The sequence below is a fragment of the Protopterus annectens genome, chromosome 4.part0, assembly GCF_019279795.1.
Source record: "Protopterus annectens isolate FY-2018-M chromosome 4.part0, PAN1.0, whole genome shotgun sequence".
NCBI classification, from domain to species: Eukaryota; Metazoa; Chordata; order Ceratodontiformes; family Protopteridae; genus Protopterus; species Protopterus annectens.
In genome coordinates, this window is record NC_056733.1 from 1615990569 (window position 1) to 1616007787 (window position 17219).

Sequence of the window (17219 nt, forward strand, 5' to 3'; positions counted from 1 at the left end):
ACCAGGTAGGTCCACTGGGTACAGTCCCTTTTCAGGGGTGACCTGCAACTGACAGGAAAAATAAGAATCTCCTCACAGGAAAAAAAAGCACGAGCAAAGGGATGGAGAGAGGAAATATTAGTGGCCTAGCTAAAGTATGAGAGATGGGGAGGTTTGAAAATGTTTTTTAAAAAATATAACTTGAAATAATACTAGAAGAAGGTTAAAAAGGACATCTCTGTCTCAGCAACATTACTGCATAAACATGGTAATTATCCCTCAAATAAACAATGACAAAAAGCTATGAAGCTCAAGCAGCTGGAATTCTGTCTGGGAGCAAATAGTTGCAAACAGCTGAAAAAGTGAAGACCAAGAAGCATTACGGGAGACAGAGGAGCAGCCCGGGCTATGAAAAAGTCTATGCAGCTGAATAGGTGTCAGCTGCAGCAACCAGTCTCACCTGTTTAAGTTAACAGAATGGATTATGCCAAAATATAATGCTTAAAATAACTTAAGAATACATTTATAATATCTTATTTTGACTTAATACAAAAGATATTAAATTAACTAGACCCACCTTAATCAACATCAAACCTCTTTGAAATGTTTGAATTAAACAGAACTTTATAATTAATGTAAGAATCCAGAAAACAATTCTGTCGCCAAATTCTTTCACTTACCTGAGCTCTGTCTCAGTGATTGTATCTCCCAAACCACCTATATAGAGTGTTGTGATCGATTTGTCATCTGGAGGGTCTAAACGAGGCATAGCAGAGGCTCGTTTCAACAATTTGTCTGCTACAGGGTCATTAATACCATAATAACGATCTTTTATGTTCTGATCGGCCAAAGGATCATCTGGATCTGTAGGCTTTTCATGTCTGATGTAAGAAAAAGTTTCCAAGAAAAACAAAGTTAAAATGATAATCTGTACTGAACACCACAGGTAAGAAAATACAGGTTATAAACAATCACATGTACCTATACATAATGCACACATGCATGCTACAATGCCATTTTGTCAGGTTTGTTTCTGCTCTACTAGTATTAATCTTTCCATCTCACCCAAATATAAGAGGACCCCCCCGCCCACCAACTGCAATACAACTAGCCAACCCTCATCTGTACAAGCTCCAACAGGCACAGAACCAAAACCTGCAGGGCAGAAGCAGACTACATCTCTTCCTCACACAAACTACTTCCTTCAAGCATTCTCTGGTGACCAGCCAGAAATAAAAGTGATAAATGCATCTGGTAAAGAGGCTCTCCCCAAGCCCCCACCATGCTGTTACCTTTTCCCTAACAGAGTGCACACACAATGGTATTACAGTGTGTCATGAGTGAAATAATCCATATTCGAGCATGCCCACTCCTGATATGAAGGATGTCAATTACCCCCACACACACACACACACACACACACACACACACACACACACACACACACACAGTATACACCATAAAGATTACGAATATCTGCACATCCACAAAAGTAAACAAAAGCACTTCTCCGTAAGACTGAATAAATGACTTGAAACAAAGCAGCTTAATGGACAACTTTATAACACTTATATTTTTCTTTCATTCCATTTAATCTGATACTATCATCACATTTAAAGAAAGCATTTATCCAATTTCCTTCCATTTCCTATCTGCACGTAACTCAACCCCTCAACAAGCCACTTTAGCTTTCAATGAAATCTGAAGTTGCTTCATTGCAGAATTTGTCACAGCAGTTGAAGTAAATAAGCTCCATTACTGTGAAACATTGTTTACATATAAATGGGCAGCGCAAACATGAATGTATGGAAACCTGACATCTGAATCTCAACTAAATGAAGCAGAAGGGATCTCTCCAACAATGATATGTAGATGTTTCACAAAAGCAAATAATTTGGCCATTGCTTCTAAATAAAATATGAAAATGTACAGCATACAAAGGTGCCACCAACTACTTTCCAAACTTTCATCTTTAACTACAAGGTAGCAGCACAAAAAATGAAGATGCCCCAAGTGAAACATGTCTGATCGCTGGAAAAAAAAAACAAATCTGTTGGATCTTAATAAAGATCCGCTGGTATCTTTTCAGTACGTAAACCCACTGGTTTCAAATGTCTCATTTGTAGCTTCTTATCAATATCTGTTTAGGAACTTGTTACTTACAAATCAATGGAAATCATTAAAAGAAGTCTATGAATATCACCCGCAGAAAACATCAAAGAAAGGAGTTTTTCAAGGTAGTGCCTTTCTAAATCACTGACATGAGAAAACACAAAACTGGAAATGCAAAATAATGTCTTATTGAGACACAAACTTTACTGTGTGGAGCAACAGCCATAGACAAAAATGTAGCATCAGTATGGCACTGCAGTCATGCCACTTTGTGGTAGAACAAATAAACTCATCATTCAAAATGGCGAAGGGGCATTAGTACTGCACAAAAAAATCAGGACAGGATTAAACCCACTTTTTCCCCGTTTCTGACCTTAGACCTTAATGAAAATATGTACAAATAAATAAAAAATAAACCACAAAGGAAACAAAACCACTAAGTACACAAAACTGATGGAGTAATATTAGCAACATTAAAAATGAAATGGCTTTTGTTTAACAGGTCAGTTTTCGTGGGTACTCCAAGAACAAGCTCCTGGTCAGAAACTTTTTTTTTTTTTTTTTTAAATGTCTTTTGGCTTCAAAGTTTTCCTAGCATAATCATCAGTTTGCCCACATTGGTCAGTGGATATCAAATACTTAATGCAGCAAAAAAAAATTTAAAAATAAAAAGAAATGTTAAAGACATGGACTAAGCTTAAAAAAGGCACCAGTCCTGCTGTTCCAGTGTCTGGACAGGACCTGAGGAATCTCTTTACACATCCTGGAAAGTACTGCAAGATTTACAAAGATGTCTCTGTATACAAGGTAAACTTTCAAGTTTATTTTAGCACTTAATAACTAATAATTTAGAAACCAAGCAAGCTCAGTGTTGACTTGGATGTTAATTATCATGTAACAGTTAAAATATGAACTTCACTTGCCAAAGACAATTCTCTTTAGCCAATAAAGTATTAGACAAAACAGTGATCAAAAGCAAGCTAAAATTGTACTACTGTGCCCCAAAAATCTCTCATGGCTTAATATTTAAACATTTGAAGTTGGCAAGGGAAATAAATTAAGCCCAATAATAAAATTCAAAATTGCTAAAGTAACTTAAAAAAAAAATACTTTTAAAGTCCCGGGACACGTTAACAGTAAAAGCATTGTCTTTTTCCTACTAGCCAGGATAACAAAGACATTCCTGGCATCCCAACAATAACAATGCAACAACAGGTAGTCTTAACAAACAAAGCTATCATATCCCAGTAATTCTCACAAATTGCATCATACCAAATATTGCACGTTCATAAACTAATGTTCTACCACAGCAACAGAACAAGTCTCAGGACACAAAAGCATGCCCAGTTAGTTCAGTCAACTTCATCAACGGAAAGTGCATTCTCCACAGTCTCTCCAATACAAGGACATAGCAAAATGGCAACACTCTCCTTGAATCACACTGGCCACTTCGGCTCAAACATCCCAACAATAAAACATATCCAGCAGCCAGCAAAACATAACAGTGAATCCAATAGTCCAATCACGACCATAAATAAAATTAACTTGCAGAGAATAACTTCGCAAATATCCACAACTGAACCATAAAAAATGTAGTGCTACCCTCACAAATCTATTCTTATCTCTTGCACTGAATTGTAGTAAATATAGCTTTGTGCACATTTCTTGCCAATTTAAGCATCTCGGCATACAATCAGCCAAAGGAGTGAGAAAAAACAAAATAAATTAACACCAGAGCCAATAACGTTGTGCTTACAGTCTCAAATAGCCAGACCAACAGGATAATATATCCAAAATTTATTAAAGGTGGAGTGCTTTCATCCCCTCTGCAAGAACTTCATCAGAACTTATTTTCCCACGAAGCCAAAAACATTTAAAAATTAAAACAGGTCAAATGACTGCAAATACATTATTAATTATCACAAAACAAAACCAACGGAGTAACACACTGGGTGAAGCAGAAACACGTTTATAGGTTCATAGGTTGGTACTATGCTATCGGCCCTAGGGCCTATACAAGCCTAGCCATAACAATTCCCTGGCTATTTCTTCCCACAGTATTTACTTCCCTGGTCCCCTGTCTAGTAGGGTGACTGACGTGATCCCCGGGATGAATTACCTATCTCCCATCCAATCATCAAGGTTCCTTTTGAAGAGGGCCAAAGAGGCGCTCTGCTTGACATGTATGGGCAGTCTACTCCAGAGTCTGGGGAGTCTCTGGGTCAGGAACCTATCCCTCCAGCATGTTTTGTTCATTGTGATGACAAGGTTTAGATCCTTGGAGCGTGTGTCTCTGAGGGATTGGGATTTCTTTAAGTGTAGCATGTCCAACAGTTCTGGGTTTGACATGGCCTTGTATGTTAAGCAGAGATCACCTCTGAGTAGACGATATGTGACAAGAGTATAGGTGGAGTTTTTTTTAGACCGTCAGCAAAGGGCATCTGCTTTAGGCATGTGATTCTTTTAGTGAGGTATTTCAGCGGCCTTTCCAGTTGTTGCAGATGTCTTGAGACATACCAAATGGGGCGTTGTATTCTATAATGGATCTAATGAGGGATGAATACAGTGGGACAATGACCTCCTTTTTTCTGGATGAAAAGCCCTTAGTGATGAGGTGTGCCACACAAAAGGATTTCCTGACTGTTGTGGCAATGTGGTTATCGAAGGTGAGACCACTGTCCGCCTGTGTCCCTAAGTCTTTTATCACACTTTTGGTGTTTAGTGCACGGCCACCTATGCGGTAATTCACAGGTACATGTTTTTTTCTAAAGGGGATAACTATACATTTCTTGGCATTGAGCTTCAGCCCATGGCTCTGGCACCAATCATCTGTTTCTGTAAAACCTTTTTGTAGAATATCCACATCATTTGGGGATTCAATAACGGCTCCCAGTTTGCAGTCATCTGCAAACTTTGTTAGCCAGAGTCCCTTAGTAGTGGCCTGTACTGCAAAGAAGTAGATGCCAAACAAGAGCGGTCTCAGGACTGAAACCTGAGGTACTCCACTTATCACTTGTCTGGAGCTGGATTTGGAGTTGGCTACTTTTACAGTGTGGGTTCTGTCAGTAAGCCAGCTGGCAACCCATTGAGTGACGTAGGGATTAATGCCCAGCTTAGTAAGTTTATCTATGATTCCAGAGTGGGGGATGGTGTCGAAGGCCTTGGCGAGGTCCAGATAGGCTGTGTGGACCACCTTACCCTTGTCCACGGCTCTGGAGAGTGATTCGAAGAAGTCAATCAGGTTCAGGAGACAAAACAGGCTCTTCACGAACCCAAGCTACATGGGGTCCAGTGTTTGAAGGTTGCCAAGTTCCATGACAATACGTTCCATGGCCTTGCAGATCAGGCTCGTCAGACTGAAGGGGCGGTAGTTCCCGGGATCCAAGGTGGATCCCCCTTGTGGAGTGGGATAACTGTAGCTGTGCACGAAGCCTGAGGTGAGGTTATGATTAAACATGACACTTAGGTGAGGTGCCAGTTCATTTTGTAGATCATGAAGTACACAGCCTGGGATGTTGTCTGGTCCCATGGATGCTGTATTCTTAGCTTTGGAGAGTGGCAATCTTTCGGTATTGAGATGGGCCCTTTAGGGGGTGAAGTTTGCACTGAATCGATCTGACAGGATATTGGCAATATCCTTGGGATCAGTACATTTAATGCCATTCTGTTGTAGCTCAGAGCAGATCTGAGCATTGCCACTTAGATTCTTAACACAGCTATAGAATGCCTTGTGGTTGTCTTTGGAATCTTTGGCAATTTTATTTTCGTAACTAGCTTTGGAGGATTTTATGAGGGACCTCAGCTTTATTACCAAACAAATAAAACTTAGTTGCCAAAGAAATAAAACTTGGCAAGCGCTTTCATGACTGCTTCATCAGACCATAGACACAGAGAGAATGAGCCACTATATATACATAGTTTAAATACCCTTAAGCCAGTCACATGTTAACAGCTAAATAGCTTGTAAAAATAAAGAGATCGGGCATATAATTATATAAAATAGACATAGAGCAGAATAAATACATATAAAAAACACATACAATAATGAGTACATATCAAAAATGAAAATAAAGAATAAAAAATACAAAAATGTGAAATGAAGCAAGGTCAACTCCTAAGGCTACTTCCCTTCAGTATAGGTCTAAGTGGAACTTTTTAATTATGTCCACTACCTTGCTAAGCCCTTAGTTTTATCATCCATTTGACCTCTCTGGTTTCAGTTAAGTTCCTGATGTCACCACCTCTAGCAGTGGGAAAAATTCTGTCAATAACCATAAACCTGAAAGTATGACTAGCATTAGTACTAGTCACATACTTAGACGCACTTCCACTAAACTTGTACCTACGCCCATTATCAGGATGGTCAAGGATATCACTGCTGTCTATGATGATACAAAAATTACATTTGCCACAGGGTAGCATGCTCCCTCTTAACCCATTGTCATCAAATCTATTGTTATCCCGGTAGCATAACATCCTCTTCAGGTTGTTTTTATTCTTATACAAGAACCTCAGTGTATATTCTATTAACCTCCTAATGTCAGGATCAGTGGTCAGCAAACCCCAGTGTCTCTTAATGATGTGCATTGCCATCCTAGTATCTGTTGTATACTCAAAGGAGACAGAGAAGTTCTTGGATCTAGTAGACAGGACACGTAAAGCATTCACGTCCCTATGTTGTTCTGAAAAATACGGTTTTGCTATGTTGGGCCTGAGAGGAGGAATGGTATTCAGCACCCTATCGACCTCCCTTTCCTCATATCCTCAGTCTATCCCTAAGCTGACTGAGCTCTGAGGTAAAGCCATCATCAGTCCCACTCAGTCTTGAGGCTCGCAGACCCTGTCCCTTTATTATATTCCTAAAGACATGTGGGGAGTGCATGCTATGTCTATGTAATAGAGAATTTCTGTAGCATGATTTACGATAAATCCTTGTACCTAATGAGCCATCATCCTGAGTGTTCAACATTATGTCTAGAATTCAATCTGTGTCACCAAATATACCAAGGAAAATTTTAGGAAACTTGTGGTCAAATTCAAATCGTGATGGAACTTAATTCATCAGCTCCAGCTGTCCAAATAAAAAACAAGTCATCCACAAATCTACAGTAGAAGGGAACATACTGTCGAAAGGTGGATGTTGAAAAAACATTCTTCTTCCCAGAGTGCCATAACCATATCGGCACAGCTATTTGCTCTGGAAGTGTCCATTGCTACACCATCCTTTTGTTGATAATACATTCCATCAAAAACAAAAGCATTATTCTCAAGGACTAGTTTCATGCTTACATATAGTAACTCTAGTAAACTTTGGTCATAATCACTGTGCTTACTCAAATACCTCTTAACATAGGCCAGCCCAACACCATTGGGAATCATCGTGGAGAGGGACTGCACATCCATGGTTACTAAAAATATCTCAAGTCTTGTGGTTATGTTTTAATAAAATCAAATAAATTCCCAAGGAATTATTTAAAATCCTTGAGCACTATCTCATTCTTATCCAGTATGGGCTGCAAGTGTTTCTCCACAAACATGGAGAAAGGCTCAGTGACATATCCTCTACCAGCCACTATGGGCCTCATTGGTGATCTAAGTCTATCCTTATGAACTTTAGGTTGACCTTGTATAGCAGGGACTAAGGGTTCATTAACTAGGAAATAATTAAACAACTCTTGATTAATTATTTTATCATTCAAACATTCCAATAGAGTATTATCAATAACGCACTTGAAGCAACTTAGATCATTACTAGAGACAATAGTATCAATGTTCACTGTCATTCAACATCTCCTTCATAGAGAGATAATATCCATGTCTATCCATCACAACAATGGAACCACTCATCAGCTGGTCTAATAGCTATGCTGTTATCTCATAAAGATCTCACAGCCAGCTTTTCCATAGGGGTCAGATTATGGTTATAGCCAGCCCTTTTGCTACTAAAAGTTTCATGCAAATCATTCTCAGTTAGTTTACCAAAGGATTCCAGGAGGGGATGTAGGGCATATATAAGCTAGGTATCTTAAATACATTACCATTCGTAACATTATCGTCACTGCTACCAAACTGCAACTTGAGTGAGACATTTCTTACAAATATTTTAATGTCCAATACATTATTAGTTAATTCACCATGTTGTGTCAGTAGGCCCCTAGCACCTTTTTTCATGGGTAGCTCACAGGAATACACTCTTGAGCACTGTAGAACTGAAGGAAACTCTGTCCCTGGAGGCCAAATCAACTTTGTAATGAGTGATAAAAGTATGTGAACTTGCCCAAGTTGCGGCTGCACAAATACTGTCCATTGAAACTCTGGCTTGAAAAGCAGTGGATGTTGCTACTGACCTGGTTGAGTGACCTCTAACTTTGAAGGGGAGTTCCTTGTTATTGGAGGAGTATATAAAAGTTATGCAATTGGAAAGCCAATTAGATGATGTGATTTTAGAGACTGGCATACCCTTTCGCGCCTCCAAAAAGGATATGAACAACTGATCTGACTTCCTGAATTCTTTAGTTCTGTGGAGATAGAACTGAAGTTGTCTATGCACATCAAGTTTGTGAGGTCTGTATTCTGCCTTGTTGGTATGGTTAGGGAAGAACACTGGAAGCTCAATCAATTGGTTAATATTAGATTGAGAGCAAATCTTGGGGACAAAGAATGGGTTAGTTCGAAGCAAAACCCTGTCTTTATGGAAAATCAAATAGGGCGGTTTGACTGAAAGCGCTTGTAGCTCTGAAACTCTTCTAGCTGAGGTTATTGCTACCAGAAAAATAGTTTTCCAAGAGAGGAACTTTAGATCGTATGTGGAAGAAGGTTTAAAGGGTGGAGAGGTTAAGTACGATAGGACTAAGTTTAAGTCCCAAGGAGAGACAGGTTCTTCAAATGGAGGTCTCAATAAGGAAGTCCCTTTCAAAATTGCTTTACACAGTCTATGTGCCATCAAGTTAGGTGTATACTGTCCTAAGTGAAAATTGTAGATAGCTGCTAGCTGGACTTTAACTGTAGCAGTGGCTGAGCCTTGCTGGAAGAGTTCTGAAAGGAAATCCAAAACTGGGGCAGTGTGTTTGGTCTGCACCCAGACAGAAAATCTTTTCCATTTACTGGCATATAGTTTTCCGGTAGAAACCTTATGAGAGGATATCAAAATGTGTTTTACTGCTGGAGTGAAATCCTGAAGCCTGACTAAAGTTTGAAGTGGAGCAGCCAAGCTGTCAAGTTGAGGGTGCAGAGAGAAGGATGGAGCGTTCCTGACATATGTGTCAGCAGGTCTGGAACTGGGTCCAGAATCCATGGATCCTCCAGTAGATGAGGCCCGAGGAAAGGGGAACCAAATTTGACGAGGCCAACATGGAGCAATGAGAATCATCTTGCTTCCCAAGGATTTTGCTTTCTGAATGACTTTTGATATGAGGGCAAACAGGGGAAAAGCATAAAGAAGTCCAGACTGCCAATTGTGAACAAGTGCGTCTCTCAGTGTCTCCCCCAGAGGGGGGAATTAGGGCAAAGTAGCTGCTGCATTTCGCATTTATAGGAGTGGCAAAAAGATCACAGCAAGGCTGACCCCATTTGTGGAAGATTTCTTCCGCTATGTTCTGATTTAGAGATCACTCGCTGGGCATCAATATTGCCCTGTTGAACTTGTCAGCTATCACATTGGATTTCCTGGGATGTGCATTGCTACTAGAAAGCGCTGGGAAGAGATTGCCCACTGCCAAACCCCAAGAGCCTCTCAACAAAGTGGCTATGATCTGGTTCCTCCGTGTTTGTTTATATACTATAGCACTGACATACTGTCTGACTAGATTGCAATCGTCCCTAGAGGAAGAGAGTTGTGGTACTGCTCTCATCTCTAGAACATTGATGTGCAAATGTGCCTCGTGTTCTTGCCATTTGCCTTGGACTGTCTTTCCCAGGTAATGCCCCCCCCCCCCTATCTGGGAAGCATCCGTGGTCACAGCAGCAACAGGTTGATGTAGAACGAATGGTCTCCCGATGGTTAACTTGTTGGATTGAATCCAAGAATGAAGATCCTTCTTGGAAGTTTCTGTTATTATGATTAGGTGAGATAGAGGAAGTTCCTGAAGCGACCACTAGGAGAATAGCAACCACTGTAGAATTCTCATATGCATCCTGGCTAAGGGAACGAGGGTTATGGTTGAGGCCATTGTTCACAGTAGTTGAGCACTATCTTTGTCTTGACCTTGCGTTTAGGAAGAAGAAGCAATATCTGTTTGAGATTCGGAATTCTGTTGGCGGGAAGGCGTGCCATCATCGAAACAGTGTCTATTTCTGCACCTATAAAGGTAATATGCTAACAGGGCAATAAGGCAGATTTTTGCAAGTTTACTGCAATGCCTAGCTGAGCACAAATTTGTAGGGTCATGTCTCTGGCCTGTTGAAGTAGATGCCTGGTGGTGGCAGTTAGGAGCCAGTCGTCCAGGTACGGAAACACTCTGAATCCAAGACGTCTCAAGTGGGCCGTTACTACTGCCATGCATTTGGTGAACACTCTGGGGGCTGTAGTGAGACCAAAGGGCAGAGCACGAAACTGATAGTGACTGGCTCCAAGCCAGAAGCGTAAGTGACTCCTCGATGTTACTGTCCATTTTTATGTCACATCCAATTGTCTTTCCCTAAAAAGAGAAGTATCAACTGCAGTGTCACCATTCGGAACTTGGACTTCTTGACTGATTCGTTTAGTTTGCTGAGATCCAATATGGGCCTCCAGTCCCCTGTTCTTTTTGGTACTAAAAAGAATCTCGAGTAAGTTCTGAATCCTATTTGGTCTGCAGGGACAGTTTGGATAACTCTTTTGTTTAGCAACTTTTGGATTTCTATGGTTGCTTGATCCCTGAGATTAGGTGGAACATCCGAGATTTTTCTGGTTCGAGGAGGGGGGGTAGGAAAAGGGTATGGAGTATCCTCTGGATATTATGTGTTGTACTCACTTGTCTTTTGTGATGTTGTGCCAGGCTTCTGGGTACAAAGATAAACGTCCCCTGACTGGCTCCAGAGTAGCGCAGTCGGGACTCCTTTCAAGAGCGCTGATAGGGACGTCCACAAATGGAATCACGGTCGCCCTGACTTTGCGGGGCCCCCCTCTGCCTCTAGGACGTCTACCATTATTTCCTCCCCCTCTGCCCCTGGGGAAGGAATTGCCTAGTGCGTCTGGGAAAAATCTCTGGGATTTCTTGAACCACATCTTACCGCCTTTCTGCCCTTTAGGGTAGGGTCTTGAAGGGACGGAAAAACGTACTCCAGCAGCAGTGATTTTTCCTTTCCTGCTCGCATCTGGTGAGTGTATCCTTAACCTTTGGTCCAAAAAGTGAGGAACCATCAAAAGGGGCATTAGTTGAGTTAGACTTAAGGGATTCCACAAAGTTACACAAGTGCATCCAGGAGTGTCTCCTCAGGGAAACAGCTGAACTCACTGCCCTACTTGCTCCATCTGCTGTGTATGACATCAGTCTGATGGAGAAATTCACTATGAAGTTTAAGGTGGATAACTGAGTGGTAACCTTTTCTGGTACTCCCGCAGCTGAAATACATTGTAGAGCATCTCCTAGTTCCTTCAGGAGATCTTTCTGAAGCCTTGCAAAATGGGTAAGATAATTCAGCGATCTAAGGGTAAAAGCAGCTGAAGAAAAAACACGCTTCCCATATCTGTCCATCGTTAGAGACCCTTTGCTCGGTGGAAGGACAGATGAGGATGTCTCTGCAAGCTCCTTCTTGGTGGCAGCTGTCATCACCATAGCATCTACCAGCACACCTTTTGTCAAGAAATCTTTTTCCTTAGTGGCTGACAAAAACTTGTTTGGCCTCCTAGGGACCGGCTCCATCATGTCAGGTGATTCCCACGCCTTTCAACTGACCAAGTCCATGAGCTCGTTGAAAGGCAGAGACACCCAAGAGGCTGAAGGTTGAGATCCGAAAGCTTTCAGGTACACCAACTCCTCATCAGAAGGGGTGATGGTAGTCCAGCCGCCTCTGTTTTAGGATCTCAAGGATATCAGCAAAGGAGATATCATCAGAGGACGACCATGGGGACCCTTCTGACTCCTCGCGGTCAGTGTCAGAGGTGACAGACTCATCAGGGGAGTCTACATGCTTCCTCTTGCATGTTTTGTTCCGAGGAGGCTTCTCAGAAGGGTATTCTGGGGAGGTCTCGGAAGAATGGGGACCACCCAGAGGATGTTCCTGAGGCTGTGGATCCCTACTGTCCTGTGGATAGGGTGGTGTCAAGACAGAAGCCGGTGCTTTTGGGGGAAGAACATCAGCATCGCTGCGTACAGCTGTAGATTTGGCCAGCACGCTCATCAGCTTGAAGGCTGACTCCCCTGGTTCCGAGGACATCACTGGTTCCGAAGAAGCAGAAGTAGCCCCCGGTTCCAGGGAGATAGTCTCCGAAGCAGATGTAGGAGCCGACGCATAGAGAGGTAGACTCGGAACCCAAGAGGCTCAGGTCCGAGAATCTCGCTTGGGGCCGACTGGTGAACTTCGGCTCCTAGACATTACGGACAGCACAGAGAGTGTCGGAGCAGATATTGGTTCCGATAAAGGCTCATGGGGTGCCGCAGCCGAAGGTTCTACTGCAAGCTGTACTGGATATTCTGGCTCCGATAGACTGGAATTGCTCGGAGGAGGAACAGTAGGGGGCGACAATGATTTGGACAGCTCCGAGGCCAGTTGGGCAGGAGCCGAGAGCAAATTTGCCAGCCCCGGCACCTTCAAGAGTCTGCGCACCACCCTCTCCACATCTTCATCCGATAGGCTCCTAGTGGACCTGGAGGAAAGGGTTGGAGAGCGAGATCTTTGAAAAATAGGTGATCTCAGAGTAGAGGAGACCGGTGGAATATCTGTTAACCAGCTCCAAGCTAAGGAATCCTTTTTCGGCTCCGAAGCTCTTGGGGCTGAAGTAGGCATGTCAACTGTAATAACCTCAGTCGGCTCCAAAGGCAGTGGAGCTGATGACGTGGGAGTCTTGGTAGTTTTTGATATTGTCTCAGGACGTCCAGATTTCTCAGAGGACACTGGAGATGACCTTTTCACAGTCTTTCCTTTCCTGCTAGAGGGAGACTTTGTAGATTGTGAGGAAGAAGAACTACCTAAATCTTTCTCAAAGGATGGTTTCAGGAGACCTTTCAAAATCAATTTATTTTTCCTTTCTTGAAGGATTCTTGAGCTAAAACAGTGACAAAAAGTACAAGTCTCTTGTAAATGAATGGCCCCCAAACAGTAGACACATACACTATGCCCGTCCATTATGGACATTTTCTGAGTACATTTCTGACATTTTTTAAAACCCGAAGGTTTATGATCCTTCTCTTTTGACTCCTTGGACATAATTGCACACTGTAGCAAAGGCAGAAAAGCTCTATAAGGTACAAAAAGGGATTAGTTAGGTCGTCTAACTAAAAAGTACAGTTTTGTACCTACCATAAATGTAGATGTTCGAGGATCCCCATTGCTGCAGTCCTTACTATTGGGTGTAGTCCGCTGTCCAGTCGGCCCGAATACCAGAGTATATGGCTGACGTCGGTCAGGGCGCATTAGACTGACGTCAGTACGTCAGGGTACTAATGCGCATGACCAACGTCATATCCTCAGTCTTTTCTTGCCCCAGATGTCAGAAGACCCTAAAAAGACAAGGCCCAAAATACCTGCACCAAAAATATGTACAATATATACAAGAATATATACAAAAATATCAGCATGTAACCTCACCTACACAACCACCCCTAAACACAGAGGGAAGGAGGGAGGGTAAATTGGACTGCAGCAATGGGGATCCTCGAACATCTACATTTATGGTAGGTACAAAACTGTACTATGTTCTTCGCTCCCCATTGCTGCAGTCCTAACTTTTGGGTAGAATCCCAAAGCAGAGTTAAGGGGGGGTGGAAAATCCCAAAGATGCAGGAGTTGACAACATGCCTTGCAAAACGGCTGCAAAACCAGCCCTAGACTTAGAGTAGATAGGAAGGTGATAATGCTTAGAGAAAGTATGCACTGAACTCCAAGTAGCTGCTTCCAAAATATCCTTAGTTGCCACCCCTTAGAAATGCTGTTGAAGTGGCAGTAGCCCTAGTGGAATGAGGCCTAATCCCAGCTGGAATCTCCTTGCCATGATGGGAATAACAAAATGCAATGCAAAAGCCAATCCACCTAGAAATAGTTTGTTTTGACACAGGCTTGCCCTGAACTCAAAGCAAAAGAAACAAACAACTGCTGAGACTGTCTAAAATCCTTAGTCCTGCTTAAATAATAACGCAATTGCCTGTGTACATCTAAAGTGTGCAAAATCTTTTCCCCTTTATTTTGGGGGTCTGCATAAAAAGTAGGCAAATGAATAGTTTGGTTTAAAGCCACACTAGAAACCACCTTAGGCATAAAGGAAGGATTAGTACGTAATGATACCCTATCCTTATGGAAAATCAAAAGGGCTCTACTGCCATAAGGGCCTGCAACTCAGACACCCTTCTTGCAGAAGTAATAGCCAACAGAAAAGCAGTCTTCCATGACAAGTATTTCAATTCAGCAGTAGCCGCAGGCTCAAAAGGTTGTAGAGTAAGTTTTTCCAACACAAAATTGAGATCCCAAGCAGGAGTAGGAGCTCTACGTGGGGTCTTATATTCTTTGCCCCTCTAAGAAACTGCTTGAACAAAGGATGCGAAAACAATGGTGGGTCACAATCATAGTGAGCTGAAATTGCTGCAGCATGAATCTTAATGGAAGAGAAGGACAAACCTTTGTCCAATAACTCAGTAAGATATTGAAGAGCCACACTCAAATTAGGTTCAGAAATCTCCAAATTCTTTGCTGTACTCCAAAATAAAAATCTCTTCCATTTTTCATGACACTTTCCTTGTACTAGGTCTTCTAGCTTCCATAATCACATTTAAAACTTGTTGAGGAAGTTGAGACCTGCTGTGTTTCAACACAGAATATGCCAGGCTGTTAGATGAAGAGAGTGAAGCTTGACATTGAGCAGATGACCGTCCTTCTGAGATAACAGATGAGGAATCAGAGGTAAAGGCCATGGAGGCTTCTTTACCAGACTCCGTAGTAGTGGGTACCAGTGTTGCCGAGGCCAATCTGGAGCTATCAAAATCATCCTTGGCCTGTCTTGTCTGACCTTTAATAGTACCTTTGGAAGAAGAGGCAGAGGTGGAAAGGCATACACATGAAGGTTTTTCCAACTGAAAGACAGAGCATCCACTTTCCAAGCTGTGTGATGAAACCCCTTTGTGCAATACTTTGGCAGCTGGTGGTTTAGTGGAGAAGCGAACAGATCTATGTCTGGAGTTCCCCATGACACTGTCAATTTCTGAAATACATGAAGATCCAGTTTCCACTCGTGGGGATCCATGATTTGTCTGCTTAACACATCTGCTAAGGAGTTCTGTGCTCCTGGCAGAAACCTTGCCTGAAGAGTTAGTTGCAAGCTTAGCGCAGTCTCCCATAAAATCATTGCTTGCCTGCATAGAGGATAAGAATGTGTTCCCCTTGCTTGTTGATGTACCACATGACAGTTGTGTTGTCTGTTAGAATCAACACCTGCCCTGGAAGAAGTAACTCCTTGAAAGCCAGTAATGCAAACTGGACTGCTAACATCTCCTTCATGTTGATATGTAGATGTTGTAGTCTGGCAGGCCACTTGTCTTGTATCCACTTTCCATTTAGATGAGCTCCCAAGCAATGTCCGAGGCATCTGTCGTTAAAATCTGACTCGCCTCTGGCCGGGTCACAGAGAGTCCCTTGTTTAGGTGACATTCCTGAGCCCACCACAAAAATTCTTTTGAAGGCAAGGTATTATTTGAATGACAGTGTCCAAATCCTGGCAGTGCTGTGTCCATACATTTTGAGATACCATTGTAGCTTCCTCATATGCAGTTTGGCATTGGGAAGCACCAGAATACAAGATGCCATGAACCCTAATGCTTGAAGGACTGTCCTTGCAGTCAGCACGGACTGATGAGATAGTTGATGGAAGTAAAGTGATAGACTCTTTTGTTTGTCCGGGGTTAAAAAGGCCATCTGGGCTGCTGTATTCAGTCTCACACCCAGAAAGCACATGTCTTGAGAGGGTACTAGACTGGACTTTATTTCGCTCACAGAATACCCTAGGCATCTTAGCACTGCTATAACATATTCCAGATGCTGTAGAAGGTCTTCCTTTTCTTGAGCCAGAATCAGGCAGTCGTCCAAATAAGGATAGATTTGAATTCCTTGTAGCCTGAAGTAAGCTATCACTGGAGCCAGAACCTTTGTGAATACTCTGGGCAGTAGATAAGCCAAAGGGCAATGCAGAGAACTGATAATGAGAATTTCCAGCTCGAAACCGCAGATACTTCCTGCAACTTAGCCTTATAGGCACATGAAGGTAAGCTTCCTTGAGATCTAAAGTTACCATCCAGTGATCTTTGCCCAGCAGAGGTAAAAGCTGTTGTAACGTCAACATCTTGAACTTGGGAATGTCCAGATAAGTGTTGAGGAGAGATAAATCCAAAATTGGTCTCCACGTGTTCCCCTTCTTTGGTACTAGGAACAGCCGAGAATAAAATCCTAGGCCCCTTTCTGATACAGGGACTGGCTGAATGGCCCCCATCTGGAGTAACTGAGAAACTTGCTTGTGAGCCTCTTTTCTTTGTGGAGGAGGAACGCCTGGCATGCCTTTGAAGGGGGCATTGTATGGAAATAAAACCGGTAACCGTGGTGAATGATATCCAACACCCATCTGTCTTGAGTAATTAAATCCCAATTTTCTTTGAAAAGAGACAGTCTTCCTCCCAAAGGAGCTGCCAGACGAGAATCTACTGGCAGCTGAAAAGGCAGGTCATTGGGTCTGTTTACGAAAGGACTGACCCCTGCCCTCACCAGAAGTCTGAGCAGGTGAACTCCCTGTTCTAGGCCTAAAAGAACCTTGAGCCCTGCCCCTACCACGTCTAGACCTACCCCTAGACTGGGAATCATAAACAGGATATGTCCACCCCTTAGCAGGCCAATTTCTACTAAACTTCGGTGGCTGCACCCGCAAAAAATCTTTAACAGTTTGCATAGACTTAGCTTTGTCCTCCATTTTCTTTAAAACTGCTTCCACAGGCGAACCAAACAACACATCAGAC

General features: G+C 42.4%; 1 protein-coding gene across 1 annotated transcript in view; it reads right to left on the reverse strand.

The window, feature by feature from the left end:
• RBM22 (RNA binding motif protein 22) overlaps positions 1 to 17219 on the reverse strand; it is a 770819-nt gene that overhangs the window by 362746 nt on the left and 390854 nt on the right. Inside the window, exon 7 of the mRNA XM_044069395.1 lies at positions 660 to 860. Coding sequence (XP_043925330.1) covers positions 660 to 860 — 201 coding nt within the window. The remainder of the gene's footprint in view (positions 1 to 659; positions 861 to 17219) is intronic.